Raw genomic sequence first — 16,517 nt, 5'->3', positions numbered from 1 at the left:
ATTTATATCAAGTATTATATTTCTTATTTATGATTACAAGAAACGAAAGAATATTTTTTCTTTAATTATATTTCATCAGAAAACATCATTAATGTCGACCCTTTTGTGTGATATGACATTGATAAGCAGAGCTGATCATCCTGAGATTCCTAGAATATCTCCCTCAAATTCAGATATTTTTTATACAATATAACTTATTTAATTCCTTAAAATTTATTAGGAAAATTACAAACAAATATTTTTTTATAAATCACTATTTATTCCCTTTTATCTCCATAGGAGTTCTAGGGCGAAACTTACAGTTTTAAGTAAACTAAAACTTCTGAAATATCAATGAATTTACTAATCATAGAATAATGGTTATAAATAATAATTATAAGTGAGTCAACCGTTGATAGTTCCACGTGAAGATGATGGAAATGGATAAGACCAATTATGCTTCATCGAATCTTCATTGGACTCATGATGAAATTCCGAAGACTCATGCAACGTGTAGCCTCGATTTATCACACCCTGTGTATCTTCCTTGATGTCGAGTCTATTTTGCAGTTTCGACGACAGTTGACTGAAACAATATTTAATAGATATTGAAACGTCTTGCTTAATTTAACATAAAATATAATTGATCAAACTAGAGCGAAACCTTATTATGCGATCACCAAATGAATCCTCGATTTTAGGTAACCTCCGCCTGATGTTCCTTGTGTCGAAACTCTCTTCTATGATAACATGCCTGTCGTATGGTGTATCATAATCAACTTCTAATATGGTGGAAAATTGATGAGGAAAAATCATGTCTATTGCCGTTATTACAATCCCGGCAAACAGGCATCCGATACCTAGAAGAATTCATTTCCTGGAAAACCAATATCCTTTTCCAACAAACTCTATAATATATTTAAAATAAGGACTCTAACCAGATAACAAAACCAGCCAGTAATTCCATCCTAAATTGAAAGCAAGAATAGAACCGTCTATGTGTGCTATCAGAGGTTCACAAGGTAAAAGTCCCCAGTAAATTAAATTCGTCAGTAACATACAAAACCCAGTGCAAATCATACCATAAGCCCCATAACGTGGCACTACTATTAATAATAAATTCATCATGGCCCAGGAGGCAAATGACGTCCTAAAAGAAGATAGTTAGTCAGCGTAAATAAAAAGAAAGATATGTCAGGGCAGCGAATGAATTAAGAGTGACTCAATGTCGATGGTATTCTTGAAACATACCAGAGTGTAAGTGACGCATAGTAACCAGCTTGTCGATACTTGCTTCCCCAGGAGAAGCCCTCTTGGTGAAGACTAAAGTACTCAGCTAGAGAAACAATAGGAAACGGTGCACCCTGGTTGAGAGCTTGCTTAAAAGCGCTCGTCATCTCTCGTGTACTTCTCCACCAGAATCTTTCATTATACTCCACGTCGTCCATTAAGTTTTCACTGCTTGGTAGCACTTCATATGGGGATCAATTAAAATAATCAAGGGAAGTACCAGTTTAATTAAAAAATAAGCTACTTTTGCTTCAAATCACTTTTTCATGCTATTACTCTATTCCTGCACTTCATTTATTTTGTTTTATGCTTCTACTTGAATCCATTTTAGAATAAGTGGGACAGAATATTTGGAATACCTTTTATAGACACGAAGGTGACCTTGAGCAATCAATTCGTTTTGGACGAACAGTGGGTGACTACAAACTAGCAAGGAATTTATTATAACAACTCACGTCTGTACGTGATGTTTATATGCATCAGACCGATGTATCCACCAATTTCAGCGGCGGTTTTCTGCCTTGAAAATGCACTGTATGTACTAACGATGGTTGCGGAACTTGTGTGCCAGGACGACCCATACTGAGCAACTGCAAGCGTGAAAAAGGAAGTCATACTAGAAACAGTTCGACAGGGAAAAGTCGGTTAATTGCTAGCAAAGTGAACCAAATAAACCTTGAATCGATGCTCCAACAAAAAGGCTCAAGGTCACCGTGAGAAACGTGCTGAAACGCTAGAGATCACGATAAATTAGTAACTACATTGATGACCGACATTCAAAAAATCTCAACAGCAGAACGAAATACAAGAAAATACTGACCTCCTTTCGTATCCCAGGAAATATGACTAGGAACGCGGTGAAGATGGTGCCGAAAATTACGAATACGATCACTAAAGGAACATCTCCTGTGACAGGTGTGCGATTACTATAACTATACAACGTTGGTCCTCCGTCGATACGGAACGCATCGAACCATCCTTTCATTCTCTCGATGCAGTCTTCGACTACTCGGCCCTGAGAGAACCGGCCAGTTCCGGTTCTCCTTGTAAACCACTTGGCATCAGTGTCTCTCCCTGGACAAACATCAGCCACAAACGTAACAGAAAGCGATCCAAATTGAATCGAAGTTTTATCTAAGCCACAGGATCGACAAAATTGCAATCAAAATTTTACGAGATGTACCTCAGATCGTCACGCTTGGCTACCAGCGTCCAAGGACAATTATTGTGAAACCTAGGTGCACGGATTAGACACCTGCGCCGCCAACATCGAAGGCTCGAAGGCAGCACCAACACTAAGGCCCCCAGTAGGTTAACGGGTCTTCGAAAGTGATCTCCAGGCATGGAGTAGAGGGGACGCGAGTCTTAAGAGGGGGACATGAAAGAGAAAGAGGGACAAGTGGGGCTAACTCTCGAAGGAACCAGCTATCCGTCCAAGTACAGAGGGTGAAGAGGGACAAAAGGTGTTTCCGATCAGCTGAGCCAGGAAAACGTGGCCCCGCGCGAGCTGCGTGTCTGGCGCGTTTTATTTCGGCGGATCGGCGATCGATGATCCCGGATGACGACATGAGACGTGACACGTGAGCGTGGATCGCGCGGCATGCCCGATGGCATGCGGGCGACTTCAACGCCTGCACAGACGATGAGGCCAATTCGTTCCTGGGCATTTTTGGGTGTTCCATCACATATACCTGAAATAAGTATCAGATAAAACGAGCTGTGTCGGCTAATGTGGATTTATAATTAAGTTCCATGATTTTTTCGTTTACTAATTTAAGGTAAGTTAATTGGTAGATTATGCACCCTTTAAGAGTAAATCTCATGTTCATCGCTCAGTTTATTAGTGGCAATAAATCTCTCGACAATTCTTGTATTTTATGCGTATTCTGTTTAGTATGCTTATGACTGTCTTAATAAGAAAATCGCATGTAAAATATTTACATATACGATTTTTCTAGCAAAAAGTTAGGCCAATAATTCGATACAGCGAATTCGAAGATCGTTTTATCCGAAGGAAAAGTATCAAACACGTAATTGAGTTTCAGAAGTAGCGGAGGATGGTAATGGTGTTACTGGATTGAGACTGCGATGATCCAGCCAAGCTATAACAGCAAAAGGAAAGCAACATGAATTCGACCTCATCCTGCGCATCAGTTAAGTAAGTAACATTCACGGTTCAATTAATTCAAGGCACGCTAATTACGTTACAATTATAAAAAAGTGAATAAGATAAACGACGTTATGCTATAAATATGTAACTAGATTTTAGAAGCAATTAAAGCTAAGAGGCGGTATATACACGAAGACGTTACCAGATTTAGCTATTAAAGGAAACATTCTAAGACTACATGCTCGTTATTTCTGAGAGGTCAGTACAGCTTACCTAATTCATCATACTCGTTAAAATCTGCTAACCTTCGTCTCGAATTTCTCCTTATTAATTTATACGTTTTATTTCATATTCATTTCCATGTCCTCGAGTATTGCACCTGTGAAGACAACACAACATGGCATGTCGAACGAAGTTTATGACCAGTTAATATTCCTAATCGATCCGCAGAAACTCGTCGGTACCGATAAACTCTACTACCGAACTCTCACCTGACTCACATCCTCCGCTTCACAATAAAAGCAACCCACGAATGCTGGTCAACGGAGTTACTGGAACGTAAAATCCCGGATACGAGCTACCGTTTTTCATTCATACGGCCGCGGCCAGGTGTCCACACGGTGCCGGCACGAGGTAAGCATCACGCACGACGGTTGCAGAGCCGCGGACGGTGCCAAGAGGTGGAACGCGTATCCGTGTCCGGTACCGGAAGCAGCCTCGTACACCGCAGTCCCGTCACGACGTGCACGATAGCGAGGTATGCGTCCAGGCTGGTCCATAGTACCGGCAATAACTCGGCTGCTATTTCAGGAGGTCTAATTCGAGCCGGGTGACGGTAAGCTTTTAACGGCAGCGCTGCTAGCATCATCCACCGTCGCCAGTGCCACCACCACCACCACCACCACCACCACCTATAGCACCACCACCACCACCGCCGCCGACGACGACGATAACCACCGGAACGAAAAGCCTGGTGGCAGAGAGGCTGTTGCTCGTGCAGTCTCCCGTGCGCGTAGGCCCTCAATACACCGACACTGCTCCTCTGACCCTTCAAGGTAAACCATATATCTTTTACCTTTTTGCTAAATCAAACGCTTTTTTATTTCCATCGATACACTTGAAATCGCCAAGCTTTCCTCCCGTTGCGCATTTGAGAAAGAGGTATTAAGAATAGTCGCATCGTAAAAGAGATCGTAAGAAGAAGAAGAGGAAGAAGACGTCGATCGATTTCGACAGAGAATTTGCGGCTGAAAATAGAGCAAAAGTTTTAACGCGGAAGAAGGTCCGCCAAATGAGATTCGTCATTACATTGCTATCGATTCCCTTGTGCATGCGCGATAATTGACGCGCGTTAGATGTACACCCCGGTGACTCCTCGATTCATCGTTCGCGCGTACGTCGCCAAAATCGGCCAGCTTTCGAGCAACAGTCTGCTCGTTTGGCAAGCGTCCACGGCAAACGGACCGTACGGCCGATCGCCTCGAATTTGATCGCTTGTATCACACGGTGGGAGCAGAAGGTCGTAAGACATAAGTGTATATCGGCAGGGAAAAAGATAGCTAAAATCTCAACGAAGGCTAAGGAAGGTGCTTCTTCGTGAGGGTATCAAGAGCCGTCTACTACGGTGAAACTTCGAACTATTTATAAAGCACGGCCTCGTGGTAAGACGCTCTTGCCTATCATGGTCGTCCCGCGTGCAAAGCAAACTGACCGGAACTTTCGCCCGCTTTCTCACCCTCGATCCCGCGACGTCTTTGCATGAGAAGATGATGTTCATTTTCTGCGTTAAAGGATTCTTGCTGAGTAACGTCTTGGTGGAGTCGTTGACACGACTTTTTCTGAGCTTCTAGTGTTAGCAATGTATGAATGTATGTACGTGCTGGAATGTTGAAAGCTGGACGCAACAAGTAGAAGGACGTATGCGGATTTTTCTTTGACTTAGCTGCTTCTCCTCGCTTGCAAATATAGGTACTTTTAGGAGAAAATAATGAAAGTTGTGAAATAGGTATTTAGTAAATTCTATAGTATGTATTCTTTTGCAGTTTATTTAATATTCTAGTGTTCTTTATATTCCTTCCCATATACTCTTATAGCCAGTGATAATTGGAATTTGGAATCTTCTTAGTATTTGCAAAATTAGCTTTTTGTATTTGGGTATCATCCAACAATTCATTATACTTAATGGATATTTCTTAAAACGTCGAAACAGGAAATTTGGAATTTCTGAAACTTGTCCAAAACTTTAATTTTCCCTTTTTATGTTCCCTTCATAGCTTTCATCTATATTTAATCTGTTGATACTGTTGATAAATAGGAATTTGTTACAGAAATGCACAAAACGCAAAAGTTTATTCATTCTTCAAATAGCCTTTGTAACCACGTCTTGTAAACGTTTTCTGGTCTTTCACTAACCCTTTGTTGCTATTCTAGGCCAAAATGTCTTTGAGCGATTAGTGTAATGTTGGATTTCTATTTTTTGCGTTGATCTCGCATGAGAGAAATGAATAAGCAACAGGGTTGCGCAATGAACGCGGAAATATTTATTATGGTCTGCGATGCAACGTTGAAGATATTTGTTTAGAGCCAGTTCCAAAAGATTCGCAATCAACGCTGATACAAAGATAAACGAAAAGTTTATTCATGAATATTCTAGTGTACATATATATTTCGTGAGGTTTAATATACCTACTTCCTCGTTGTTATCATTTTTATCTCAACTTATATTTGTTACATTGATTTGCACTTGTAAGTTTCTATTTCGTTATATCTATATCTGTTCATATTTTCTTCTATTTATAATTTCTTCTATTTATAATTTATAATTTTGCGTAATTTTAAGAGATACTGTCTGGTATATAATAATAAGTCCAGAAATCGTATTTTTGTCTTCACGTCTCTTCTGCTACATCTTGCTTTCTACGTTGTTCTCTGCTTATACTAAAGTCAGACCAAGCTACTTAATAGATGACAGAAATTCGAATACATTTGAGCTATAATTAATGGCTACCTCGATTAAATATTTGTTATTTTTATAGCTTCTGTATATTTTCTGATGTACATGTGTACGTCGAAGAAAAAACCGAGTTTTATTCGTGAAAATAATTCATCGCCATAAATTTCCATCATCTGATCATTCTATTTTTAACACCTCGTGCGTCCCAATTTATTTATACCTGCAATATTTATTTTTCTTGAATATCTAACCGGAGTATCCTCAAAAGTTACATCAAACTTCAACTGCCTACTTAGGCACTATTACCTATTCGTGAGCAGTAGAACTATCAACTTAAACTGTGCAGTTGAATATGCCGTGTATGAATGATAATACTTGAAGTATTACGAAAATAAATAGGTACATCAAATCGTATCTTGTCAAAAGCAGTTGTACATTTTAGATACCTGCAAAAATGAAATATCTGTAATCAATTCTCTTGAGTCGTATAATAGCATCATATATCGAAGTATCTCTAAACTTTTATCGTTACCTGCAAATACGTGGCATGTATGAAAATGTCTTTCTCATTTTCATACTGATTTAGTCTGAAGATAAATCTTGATAGTCTGAAGATAAATTGGCGAAGCAAGTTTTCACACAAACATCAAGAGCCAGCCTGTCAATCGATTAGCAACAAAAAGATCGAAATTATCGCTCCGAAAACTGCGCCTGCGCGTTGAAATACAATTTGGTTTGGTTAAATCTAATTGAATCTGCGTCTACAGACGCGCATTGTCATTTCCGATACCAATCGACGCTAAATTATCATCTAAACATAGTTCATTCATTACCAAACTATTCCGAGCGTCAGCAAACAAGACAGATCGTCCCAGAAACAATCGAGACGGTCAAAATAATTTACGACCCGCCGTTCAGAGTATCGATATATCGTATCGAGAGCGCGGCCCGCGTAGCGCGCATAGATTCGCAGCGTAGACTTCCTAATTTCCGTATGTGCGAAAACGGGTCAAAGTTATTTTCGCGCGAGGCCTGCCGTGTCCGAAACAGCCGCCAACGCTTCTCTACCATCGAGAAATGCACCAGGCTAGACCTAGAGTCGGTCATTTAACGTTCTGGACTCGGACGCGATCGCATGGCGACTGTTTCGCGGAAACGTCGCTGCTTGAAAACGCACCGGTTTCCCGCGTGAACGGACACGCTCGTCGGATGGAAGTGGCTCAATGTCGCGGTTAAATACGAGCTAAGGGGCGAAAAGCGTGGTGCTCTTGGTCTTTTAACGTGGAAAAGATTGAACGGGAAAGAGGTAATGTCGAAATTAGAAAATTCGCTCGGATAAAAATAGGTTAGTATCGCGACTCAATAGAGATCGAGAGAGGAAGTGTGGCGTGTTCTTTTCTTAACGTCGGTAATGTTAAAAACGTAACGACGAAATTAGAAACGGTGTTTAGACAAAAATCGAAGAGATTTGAAACATAATTCTGAAGACGAAATGAAAGTCGTCGGAGCATCCGTTGAACGCGAATTATAATAATTTGTAGTCATTAGTGTATAGAAACTGAAAGTACCAAAATCCATCAAAGATTCTGAAGTTTGAAAGATCCTAAAACAATGAGAAATAAAAACTGAAATAAAAGACAAATTTTTATAATTTGAGTTTCTTTGTATAATTCTATAATTCGAATGTTTGATTCTCAATAGACCGGAAAGATGGGATAGAAAAAGTACGGAGTCTCGCTGCCAGTTTACATTCGTTTGTTATTTCTTCCATTTATTTTTACACGCTTATAATACCTTACAATATCGACAGTTTGCTAAAGAATGATGTTTGCTTTCGGTTCCAGGCGGCCAGTCGAAACTCCAGAGGATCAAAATGTCGGAGGCGGAAGGTGAGGTCTTCTTTACGAGCTGGCGTCACGATGTTCTTTGAATATCTCTGGCCTAGGATTATTCGAGTATCGTATGATAGATATTGAACGGGCGAGATTGGTCGACGGGAACTGAGGGAAAAATGTACGATGATCGTGGATGCTGAACGATCTGCGTACGAACAAACACTGTCTTTCTAAATCGTAACATCATTAACGAAATCGCATTTCTTTTTTTCTCTCTACGAAATCTCGTTCTCTTTACGCTATCTAAAGAACGCTCTTTGCATGTGTGTACTAAAAAGAGAAAGATGTTAAAGAGAAACAAAGAAGGAAAATAAAATGCGTACATCTTTCTGCAATGTAACCATTGGTGTGCTGTCTGCTATGTTACATGCGTGTGGCATAAGAAAAAGAAATATTCGACATTTTTCACTAAAAAAAAATCAATCGATCGGTATAATATATATACCTCCATTAAAAGCGTACGGATGATCGAAACCGCGAGCCAGAGACAACTCGATTAATTATTGGCATCTATCATTGGGACGCTTTCGTTTTGTCAGACATAAGCTGGGTAACATTCTTTAGTGTTAGAATTAATTAAAACGCTTAATTTTCATTCGTCTTGCGTGTATCGCCTTAATATCCATGGAATTTTTTTAGATGTTCAAGCAATAGTGGAGAACCATGATATCCAAAACATCATCGAGGGAGAAAGCAGAAGATCTAGCTCCGTGGATTATTTAGATACGTTTGAGGATATCCCAAAGGAAACCGTGAAAGAATTTCCAGAAGAGACCAAGGAAAAATTGTTCGAAGAGGAAAAGGAAAAGGAGACAACGGTGAAGAACGAGAGCAAATCGATTGAAACGGAGAAGAAAGAGGCCTCACAAGCAGGTTCGTGACGCACGGTAATTCGAGGATAGATGGATCACCTGTTTCGAGTCGAACGAATCTAGCTCAACATTCCGTGATGTTAATAGCGTGTGAACTGAAACGCGAAGCGATTTGGAGGATTGTTAGATCCTCTCCGATTTAGTTCCCCGTTATTTGGAACTAAACTACGACCTAACTTCGACTTAACAAATCATACTGTTATTTTCTATCCATATCTAACTCCACCAAGACTATTATAATCTAGATAAATATCTAAATGAACTTGACGAAACCGTTGATTTCGCTTTAACGTTATTAAATACATATTTTAGGTACGTATTTCGAAGAATAAGGATAACTGATATTTTACGAGGATTATTAAAATCCAAAAAAGATTTTTAAATCGACTTGACAAATTCTGACGTCATTTAAACGCTATCGAATATTCATTTCGAAGATATTCTTTTAGTGAAGCGAAGATAATTTCAGTTCGTTAGTTATCAATTTAAGAAGATACTTGATTCGATCCCATCGACGTTATCGATAAAACCTACAGTTAGTGCAATAACGAAGAGGTTGATCCATCTGGTTCCTTACAAAAGAAGTTAACCACGAGACCTATAAGACCCGTAAGCAAAAACCTAACTCTTTACATCTGTGAGATTCGATCGTCTGCGTATCGACTGAACCAGAGAAACGTTAAAAAGGTTGAAAAAACAAATGGTGAAATATCGAAAATCGGTTCGAATTAGCCGCAGAAGTCGGCACCGATCTCTCGTCTCGAGACGTCGTTCACGATTCGTTAGGCTCTCCTCCGGTGGGCAGCCGCGAGGCGTTGAACGAGCGACCGAAAATAAATCCCCGCGGAGAATCCCGTGGCTTTTAAATAAAGCAAGCGCGACTGCCGGTCAAGCTGAGCGGCTCCTCCTCGCGAAAACGCGTTTCAGGCGTTCCACGCTCTTCTTCTCTTGCGTCTCGAGCCAACCACATCAACTATTCCACTCCACGACTTTTAACTCGACTCTGTAGTCAGTAGAGAAAAAAGAAAGAAAACAGAGACAAAGAAAAAGACAGAGAAAAAAGAAAGACGAATCGACAAACGAGAAAAATAGACTTCCTTCGTGTATCGTGCTTCCTTATGTATCGTCTCATAGCCGTTCCTTAGGTCGTCTTGGGTTCAATCCTCGTCTCGTGTCGTTTCTTTTTCAGCGGGTTCGAGGACGAGTACCGATGACAACGACGACAAAGGCGTTGCTAAACGAGAAGAGAACGCAACGAGAATAGAGGCCACAACGTCTACAACGACAGGTACCATCGATGGACGGAACGAAAACGTGCCAGTCGGTGAGTGGAATTCATTGCCGCTACTGGTAGAGCGTCTTCGCGCGGCGCTTGAGCTCTCCTTAGGGGGTCGCCGCAACAACGAGCCGCCAGCGCTGCCCGAAGACTCTGGCGTCGACTCCGAGGAGGACTTCCGGATACGCAGCTCCATGGAACAAGCATTGGGTAACTGCAAAGAGCCGGAGATAAAAAAGGACCTCAAGTTTCTGGAAGATTTACTGTTGTCCGATATTCAAACAGCTCTGTCTCGTCTTCGAGAGACTTTAGAAAAAATCGATGTAACTGCTTTAGCTAAACACGGTGCCGCTTCTGATCCTACGAGTAAATTGCAATTATTAAGATTGGTATCGAGTTTATTGTCAAGGCTACAGGTGCCTGAAGAAGCAACTGAGAAAATACCGGTGCTACCATCGACGTCCTTGAGCAGGAGACGAAGAGGAACCAGACATACTATAGGTGTTTCCGCGGAAGAATTGGCTAAAGCTAGGAAGTGGTTAGAGGAGGAAAGGAATGCCTTACCTTTAGAGGGAATCACTGCTATTATAAAAGAGCAAAAAGAACAGTGTGCGTCTGGAAATGGAATTAATGTGGTTGTAGACAGGAAACCAGAGGAGATTCGTGATAAGTGCACAAAAGATGCGATTAATCAACGTCAATTGTTGGAGGATAAGAATAAGGAGATTAGAGACAATTGTGCGTTTCGTGGGATCCAACAGGTGGATGTTGCCGATACCAAAACTGCTGGAGAATTGAATATGTTTCAACCTCAGTATCGAGCTAACAGTTATCAAGACAAAGAAAATAACGAGAATATTATCGAAGATAGTGAAGAAAGAAGTCGTGTGAGTAAATTAGCAGCTGTACTTAGACAACGTGCTGAACTAACAGCTTCCGGTGGTGGCAAGTACGGGAACAATAACAAGTTCAGTGCGAAAAAATCGAAAATAAAACGTGCAAATACTATTGATATTCCTAGTTACTTGAAGCTTCAAGCTGAGAGTCTAGGTCACGAAACTACAGGTTGCGTTTCTTTGAGAAAACCAATCAACGTTGGGGACAAAGCATTTAATTCTACCAACGTTACCGTGCCTACGTTCCAACCAAAAACGGAAAACGACAGAAAATTTCTAGCTCTGATAAATAAAAATAACGAAGCACCCACAGTTGCACCGATAGTACCTTTCAAGACTTTTGGGCAAACCATGGATATGTCATCATTGACTAATGAAAATTGGAATAGTAGGTTCTCTAATATCAAGACTACCTTTGATAAACCGTCTGAGTCCGAAGAAAGGGAAAATAAACCGTCTCTGAAGTCTCGTGCCAATAAAATGTTTCCATGTCCACCTCAAACGCAAGTTTATTCTAATTCCAATCCAATATACAATCCTCACGTAACGAAAATGGACACATCCATGGGTTTTAGACACGCCCCTTCATCACCTTTCCGCAAAATAGAAAAATCTTCACCAGGATCACCGTCCAAAATTCCTCCATCATATCAATGGCCAAAAAACACACCAGTACCGACAAATACGTTGAAGGAAAAAGCTAGAATGATGTTTGACCGAGAGGGCATGCAACCCTCTTCGAAATCCTCTAGAATTAATGTAGAGAAACCTAGTTTTCCTCGACCCCCATGGATCGAGCACGAATGGAACGAGAACAGAGCGAACGATACGGTCACAGAAAATGGTAAATTGGACTATCGGTCATTTTGCAAACAGTTCGCCCCATTCGTTACCAAAACTTCTTCCATGGAATCGAAGAAACTGGAAGAACAGCGTCAACGGGAAAAAGTTTCTGGAGTAGTGGACGGTAAGATCTCTTTCAAGGTAGTCCCAGATAAGCGAGTTCAGACCCATCAATATCTTTCAGCTGAACGTCGAAATTCCAAGGAGAAAATTGATGTCGCAAAAAGTGGAAAAGAACATAGATATAGTGAAAATAGCTTTACGGATGCTACTTTGAGGGGTTGTTCATCCGTGGCTATTCAAACAGGAATCAACGAAGAACATCAGGATGAAGGCAGATCGTTCAAAGTGACACCTAGAATCTCAAAAGGTCAAAACTTGATTTGTACTAACGCCGCTGTACAAACCTCCAGCGAATTGAATAGGCCAATAATATCAGTAAATGACATAGAAACTGAAAAGCAATGGATTCCCCTATATTATGAGCAGTCTGATTCTGATCAGGTATCAGAAGATCGTCAGAGATTTATCCTGGATCACAATCAAAATTATCATACAGTGTCCAGTGATTCTGACTTCAATAGTCCTGTAGTAATATCCGGTACACATCAGGTTACTGGTGAACAAGATTTTAAGGAAATTGTGCAAATCCAAGGATTGCAGAGTCATGAAAAACAAGCTGAAAATCCTGTGAAAAGTTATCAGAATGAAGAAACAGATAAAAAAGACTATTCTCCCTCTCTCGTTTCTCCTATTTCGCCTAATTATAATCACTCCGATGAAATCTTAAATACTCCAGAACAACAAACAAGTCATCAAAAGACAGAGAAATGGTCTATAGAAGATTCTAATTTTCCAGATGATCAGAATATCCAAAACCAGGATATTAGCCCGGAAATTGGAGTGGTTACAAGATACACGTGTGCCATTGGAACAGTTGCATCATCAGTAGACAGTCCTGAACCTCGCTCTGAAGAAGTAGCAGTAGATTCCAGAACCTCCTCGTCTCCATCGCCATCACAGAGCTCCTGGTCCAGATCTAGACCACCGACTAACGAAACTCTTACTTCAGAAGATGAAATTCGTCGGCATAATTTATTGCAACAAAGCTTGGTTCGTCGTCTGCAAAATGAAATCACCTCTCTAAATGATCAACCTCATCACTCTCAATCTTCTAATTTCGGACAACACCTGACTGTTAGTCAGGGCCAATCTAGATACTTAAGTCAATCTCCTAATTTAATTCAAAGTCGACAGCAACAAAATTTCAATCCATCAACAAATATTCCGTCAAGTCAACAGCAACAGAGCTACAGCCAATCTGTAAACGTAGCTCAGAACATTCCCCATCAGCAACAGAAGTTTAATCAATCTGTAAGCACCGTTCATCAGCAACAACATTTCAGTCAACCTGCAAACTTTGATCGACCTTCAAGTTCTCAAGGATCAAGTCGATTTGCCAAATACCTAGCACCTGTTCCTCAAAAGAAAAAAGATACATCTCGAGCCCATTCACCAGGTTCAGTGTCCGGAAACAGAGTGGGTGCTTTAAAAGAAGCTTACGAACAGGTACCTAACTCTCCAACAAAACCGATTCAGAAGGAACGTTCCCCAGTTCCAAACGGGGTGGCTCCAATCGACTCCAGTGACGAATATTTGGTATCTTGTGCGACTAAACCCTCTAGATCCATAGTACTATCAAAATCAGAGTCCTGGCATCAACTGGCTCTATCTAATCGTTATCCTCGAGCTCCGAGAATGAACGTTCCAGCATCAACGACCTCGTTTCCTCATAATTCTCACACAAAACCACCCAAGCCAAGGTCTCCATCTTCTCAGAAACTGAGGTCAAAACAATTTGAAGCCTCCTCCATGGCAGACAGTGTAAAGAAAATGGAGGACAAGATTAGACAATATTTTAATCACCCGACTGACATTATTGAAACGAAGGAGTCTGTGAAACATAGAAGATCTCCTAGATTTGCATCTAAAGAAATGGTCGGACTGTCTCGTAGTCGTACTATGCCTGGTTTGTCCGATGAAAAATTACGTCTTTCAATACCGACATCTCAACAAGTGCCTTTACTAAACGTGAACACCACGGATGTTGACAAAGTGTTTGACGATTTATTCGAAGAAGCTACAAGAACCGATAATCAGTAATTATTAACTGATTGAATCATCGTACTCTTCGTTCGTTTAGCATGGCGCGTATTCGAGAAATATAAACCGCCATGTTGAATTTTCTGTGAGATCTGTTATCTCCTGGTTCAGCTGGAGAAACTGTTGTACCCTAACGATTCACGGTCGATAATTGTAATTACCTTCCAGTTCCGCGGGAGGTCTCTAATGTCGTGTTCTAATCGAAATGTTTTATTGACATGGACAGTTACGCAGTTCGATCCAATAAAAAAGAATATAAAAATGACGGTGAAAGAGAGAATAAGTGATGGACAATGTGGTAACATTCATTTAATCGAAATCAACTTAACAGCGTTATTGTGACACAGAAAAGATAGTGAAGCTTTGGAGCTATCGAAAGAAGGTTAAGTGAACTGAAAAAAAAAAAAAGAAAAAATAGTAAATCTTCGTAAAAACGACAAAAATAACAAAAATTACACGATAATACGCGAATGAAGCTCGAAGCTGCGTATTTGCGTTAATTTTGACAGAGAGGATCAACCAGCGTCAATAATTGTTCGTCGAGGAGACAAGACTGAATGCTAAACTGATTATTGCTCGCGTGTTCGGCACAAAAAGGGGCGAATTCTCTCGTGGAGAAAGTTTCTCTCTTGTTTCACGCCGAAGAAATGCCCCACGTGCGCTTTTCACTCTTGTTTGTTTCATATTTCTTTATTTTTTTCTTTTCTTCTCTTTTTTGTTCTTCTTCTTTTAATAAGCCTCGAGTCGCGCTCTACGCGCGAACACGTTTTGCGGACGGACGTTCAGAGTCGCTAGAAGGTCGTGCCAAAGCCCGAATAAAGCAGTGAGTCACAGCCCTTCTTTGTTGATCCTTTTTTGACGCGCAGTAGCGTGTAGCTTGCACCAGCCGGACTGTGCACGAAGTTTGAAGAGTAGCATATATTAGTCCATACATCTAGGCGCAGTAGAATGCAGAGGGGAACGTTGTCTGAGTATTCACGTCCAGTTTTACTTCCTTTGAAGAATTTTTGTTCCTTCTATTTGCTTCCTAAGTATTAATAACTGCCAAGTCAGTATCACTGAGTTACTATTTTAGTTAAAATAATTGATTGGTACAAGATTCATAGACTAATGTGCAAAGCGCCTTTATTTCGCTAAAGATTCTTGCATCGAAATTTTGTAAAATTTCTAACCTAATTCTTTTTCTTAGATTTTATCACTTTTTTCTATCAAATTTTTTCTTACCTATCCGTTTAGAATACTTCCTTAATAATATACTTAAAAGTTCTTTATAAGAAATAGGTTTCCTTTTATATTTCAAAGTAATGTAGTATCCGTAAACGTTGTATTCCTGTATTTCAATTTTGTGAAAATTCAATTTCAGATACTTGGACAACGTCTCCCCACTAAACAGGCGACAACACACACAACCCGAAGCTGTTTGAAACTAACGAATCTAATTGCAACATTATCTTAAAAAACGAGTTACAATTCATTCAAAAGGGGCCAGTTTACACTTGAAAGTTATAAAAGATTTCGAACTTAAAACTTTGGTGAAAAAATGAAGGCTTTATAACCTTTAATTTGCATTTTACATTCTGTATTTAATACTTGGATTCTTGGCGGAAATGAGAAATGAAGTCGCAACAACTACTGCGTTAATAAATTAAGGAATCTCGAAGAACAAAGTACTTTTAGATAAACAATTGAAATTCACTGTGTTAATGCAATACAATATATCTTTCTATTGCAAATTGCAAAAATTGACTGCACGGCGAAATAGGATATTAAAACCTATTATAAAGATTTAAAGAAAAAACGTTAAAAAGGGCTGACAACAAATTTGAAACTAGTACAAGATACGTCAAATTTTAAACATAGAATTTTGAAATATTTTAAGAAAAGCTTAAAAAAAAACTGTTCAAGAATGATAAAAATAAAAAATTACACCAAAGCTAATAGTAATTAAGAAGATAGTTAACAAGATTAACATTTTAATATCTTCTTATGATTTTTCCTTTCCTTTTTTACAAAAATTGTGAAAAGTAAAGAAAAAATCATAAAACATTAAAGATTAGTAATTATTAAAAGAAAACAAAGTAATTATTAAAAGAAAACAAAGTAATTATTCAAAAGAAAACATTTTAAAAAAAGAATTTTTTTTTCGATTGATTTCCTATGAAAAGATTTTGATAAACAGGGAATGTTTTTTCGATTGACGAAGAAACAATTCGTCCTCTATCAATACAAAAATAGCGCCC

The 16,517-nt window shown here is 39.6% G+C and overlaps 2 protein-coding genes across 4 annotated transcripts; one reads left to right on the top strand and one right to left on the bottom strand.

Annotated features, from left to right (window-relative positions):
- Positions 1-384: 384 nt before the first annotated feature.
- Positions 385-3,817, bottom strand: mol (dual oxidase maturation factor 1 mol). The gene is made up of 9 exons (XM_017896937.1): positions 3,653-3,817; positions 2,453-2,960; positions 2,090-2,343; positions 1,945-2,002; positions 1,725-1,859; positions 1,231-1,450; positions 918-1,129; positions 644-839; positions 385-565 (listed from the first exon to the last, which is right to left on the bottom strand). Exons 3-9 carry the CDS (start codon positions 2,252-2,254, stop codon positions 385-387), a joined length of 1,167 nt encoding a protein of 388 aa, XP_017752426.1. The 5' UTR covers positions 2,255-2,343; positions 2,453-2,960; positions 3,653-3,817.
- A 573-nt stretch (positions 3,818-4,390) lies between these two features.
- LOC108545346 (uncharacterized) lies at positions 4,391-14,824 on the top strand. Of its 3 annotated transcripts, none has more exons than XM_017896903.1 (4): positions 4,391-4,434; positions 8,177-8,376; positions 8,867-9,100; positions 10,289-14,824. In XM_017896903.1, the coding sequence occupies exons 2-4, from the start codon at positions 8,361-8,363 to the stop codon at positions 14,275-14,277; spliced, it is 4,239 nt and encodes a 1,412-aa protein (XP_017752392.1). In that variant the 5' UTR covers positions 4,391-4,434; positions 8,177-8,360; the 3' UTR covers positions 14,278-14,824. The 3 variants fall into 3 exon arrangements, with proteins under 3 accessions (XP_017752392.1, XP_017752394.1, XP_017752393.1); XM_017896905.1 differs by lacking the exon at positions 4,391-4,434 and adding an exon at positions 4,781-5,040 and having other exon boundaries at positions 8,177-8,221; XM_017896904.1 differs by lacking the exon at positions 4,391-4,434 and adding an exon at positions 4,781-5,040.
- Positions 14,825-16,517: the final 1,693 nt, after the last annotated feature.

The sequence above is a fragment of the Eufriesea mexicana genome, unplaced genomic scaffold (genome assembly GCF_001483705.2).
Source record: "Eufriesea mexicana isolate 0111107269 unplaced genomic scaffold, ASM148370v2 scaffold395, whole genome shotgun sequence".
NCBI lineage: Eukaryota > Metazoa > Arthropoda > Insecta > Hymenoptera > Apidae > Eufriesea > Eufriesea mexicana.
Note: the sequence above shows the minus strand (reverse complement) of the source record. Positions and strands in the feature narration are given on the sequence as shown.

Bases quoted from the DNA above. Each gene is read 5' to 3' on its own strand.
- mol (XM_017896937.1), bottom strand. From the start codon at position 2,254: ATGAAAGGATGGTTCGATGCGTTCCGTATCGACGGAGGACCAACGTTG. The intron at 2,003-2,089 runs GTCAGTATTTTC...CGTGATCTCTAG, and splicing joins TTCCTGGGATACGAAAGGAG to CGTTTCAGCACGTTTCTCAC. The intron at 1,130-1,230 runs GTATGTTTCAAG...ATCTTCTTTTAG, and splicing joins TATGCGTCACTTACACTCTG to GACGTCATTTGCCTCCTGGG.
- LOC108545346 (XM_017896903.1), top strand. The intron at 9,101-10,288 runs GTTCGTGACGCA...TTTCTTTTTCAG, and splicing joins GAAAGAGGCCTCACAAGCAG to CGGGTTCGAGGACGAGTACC.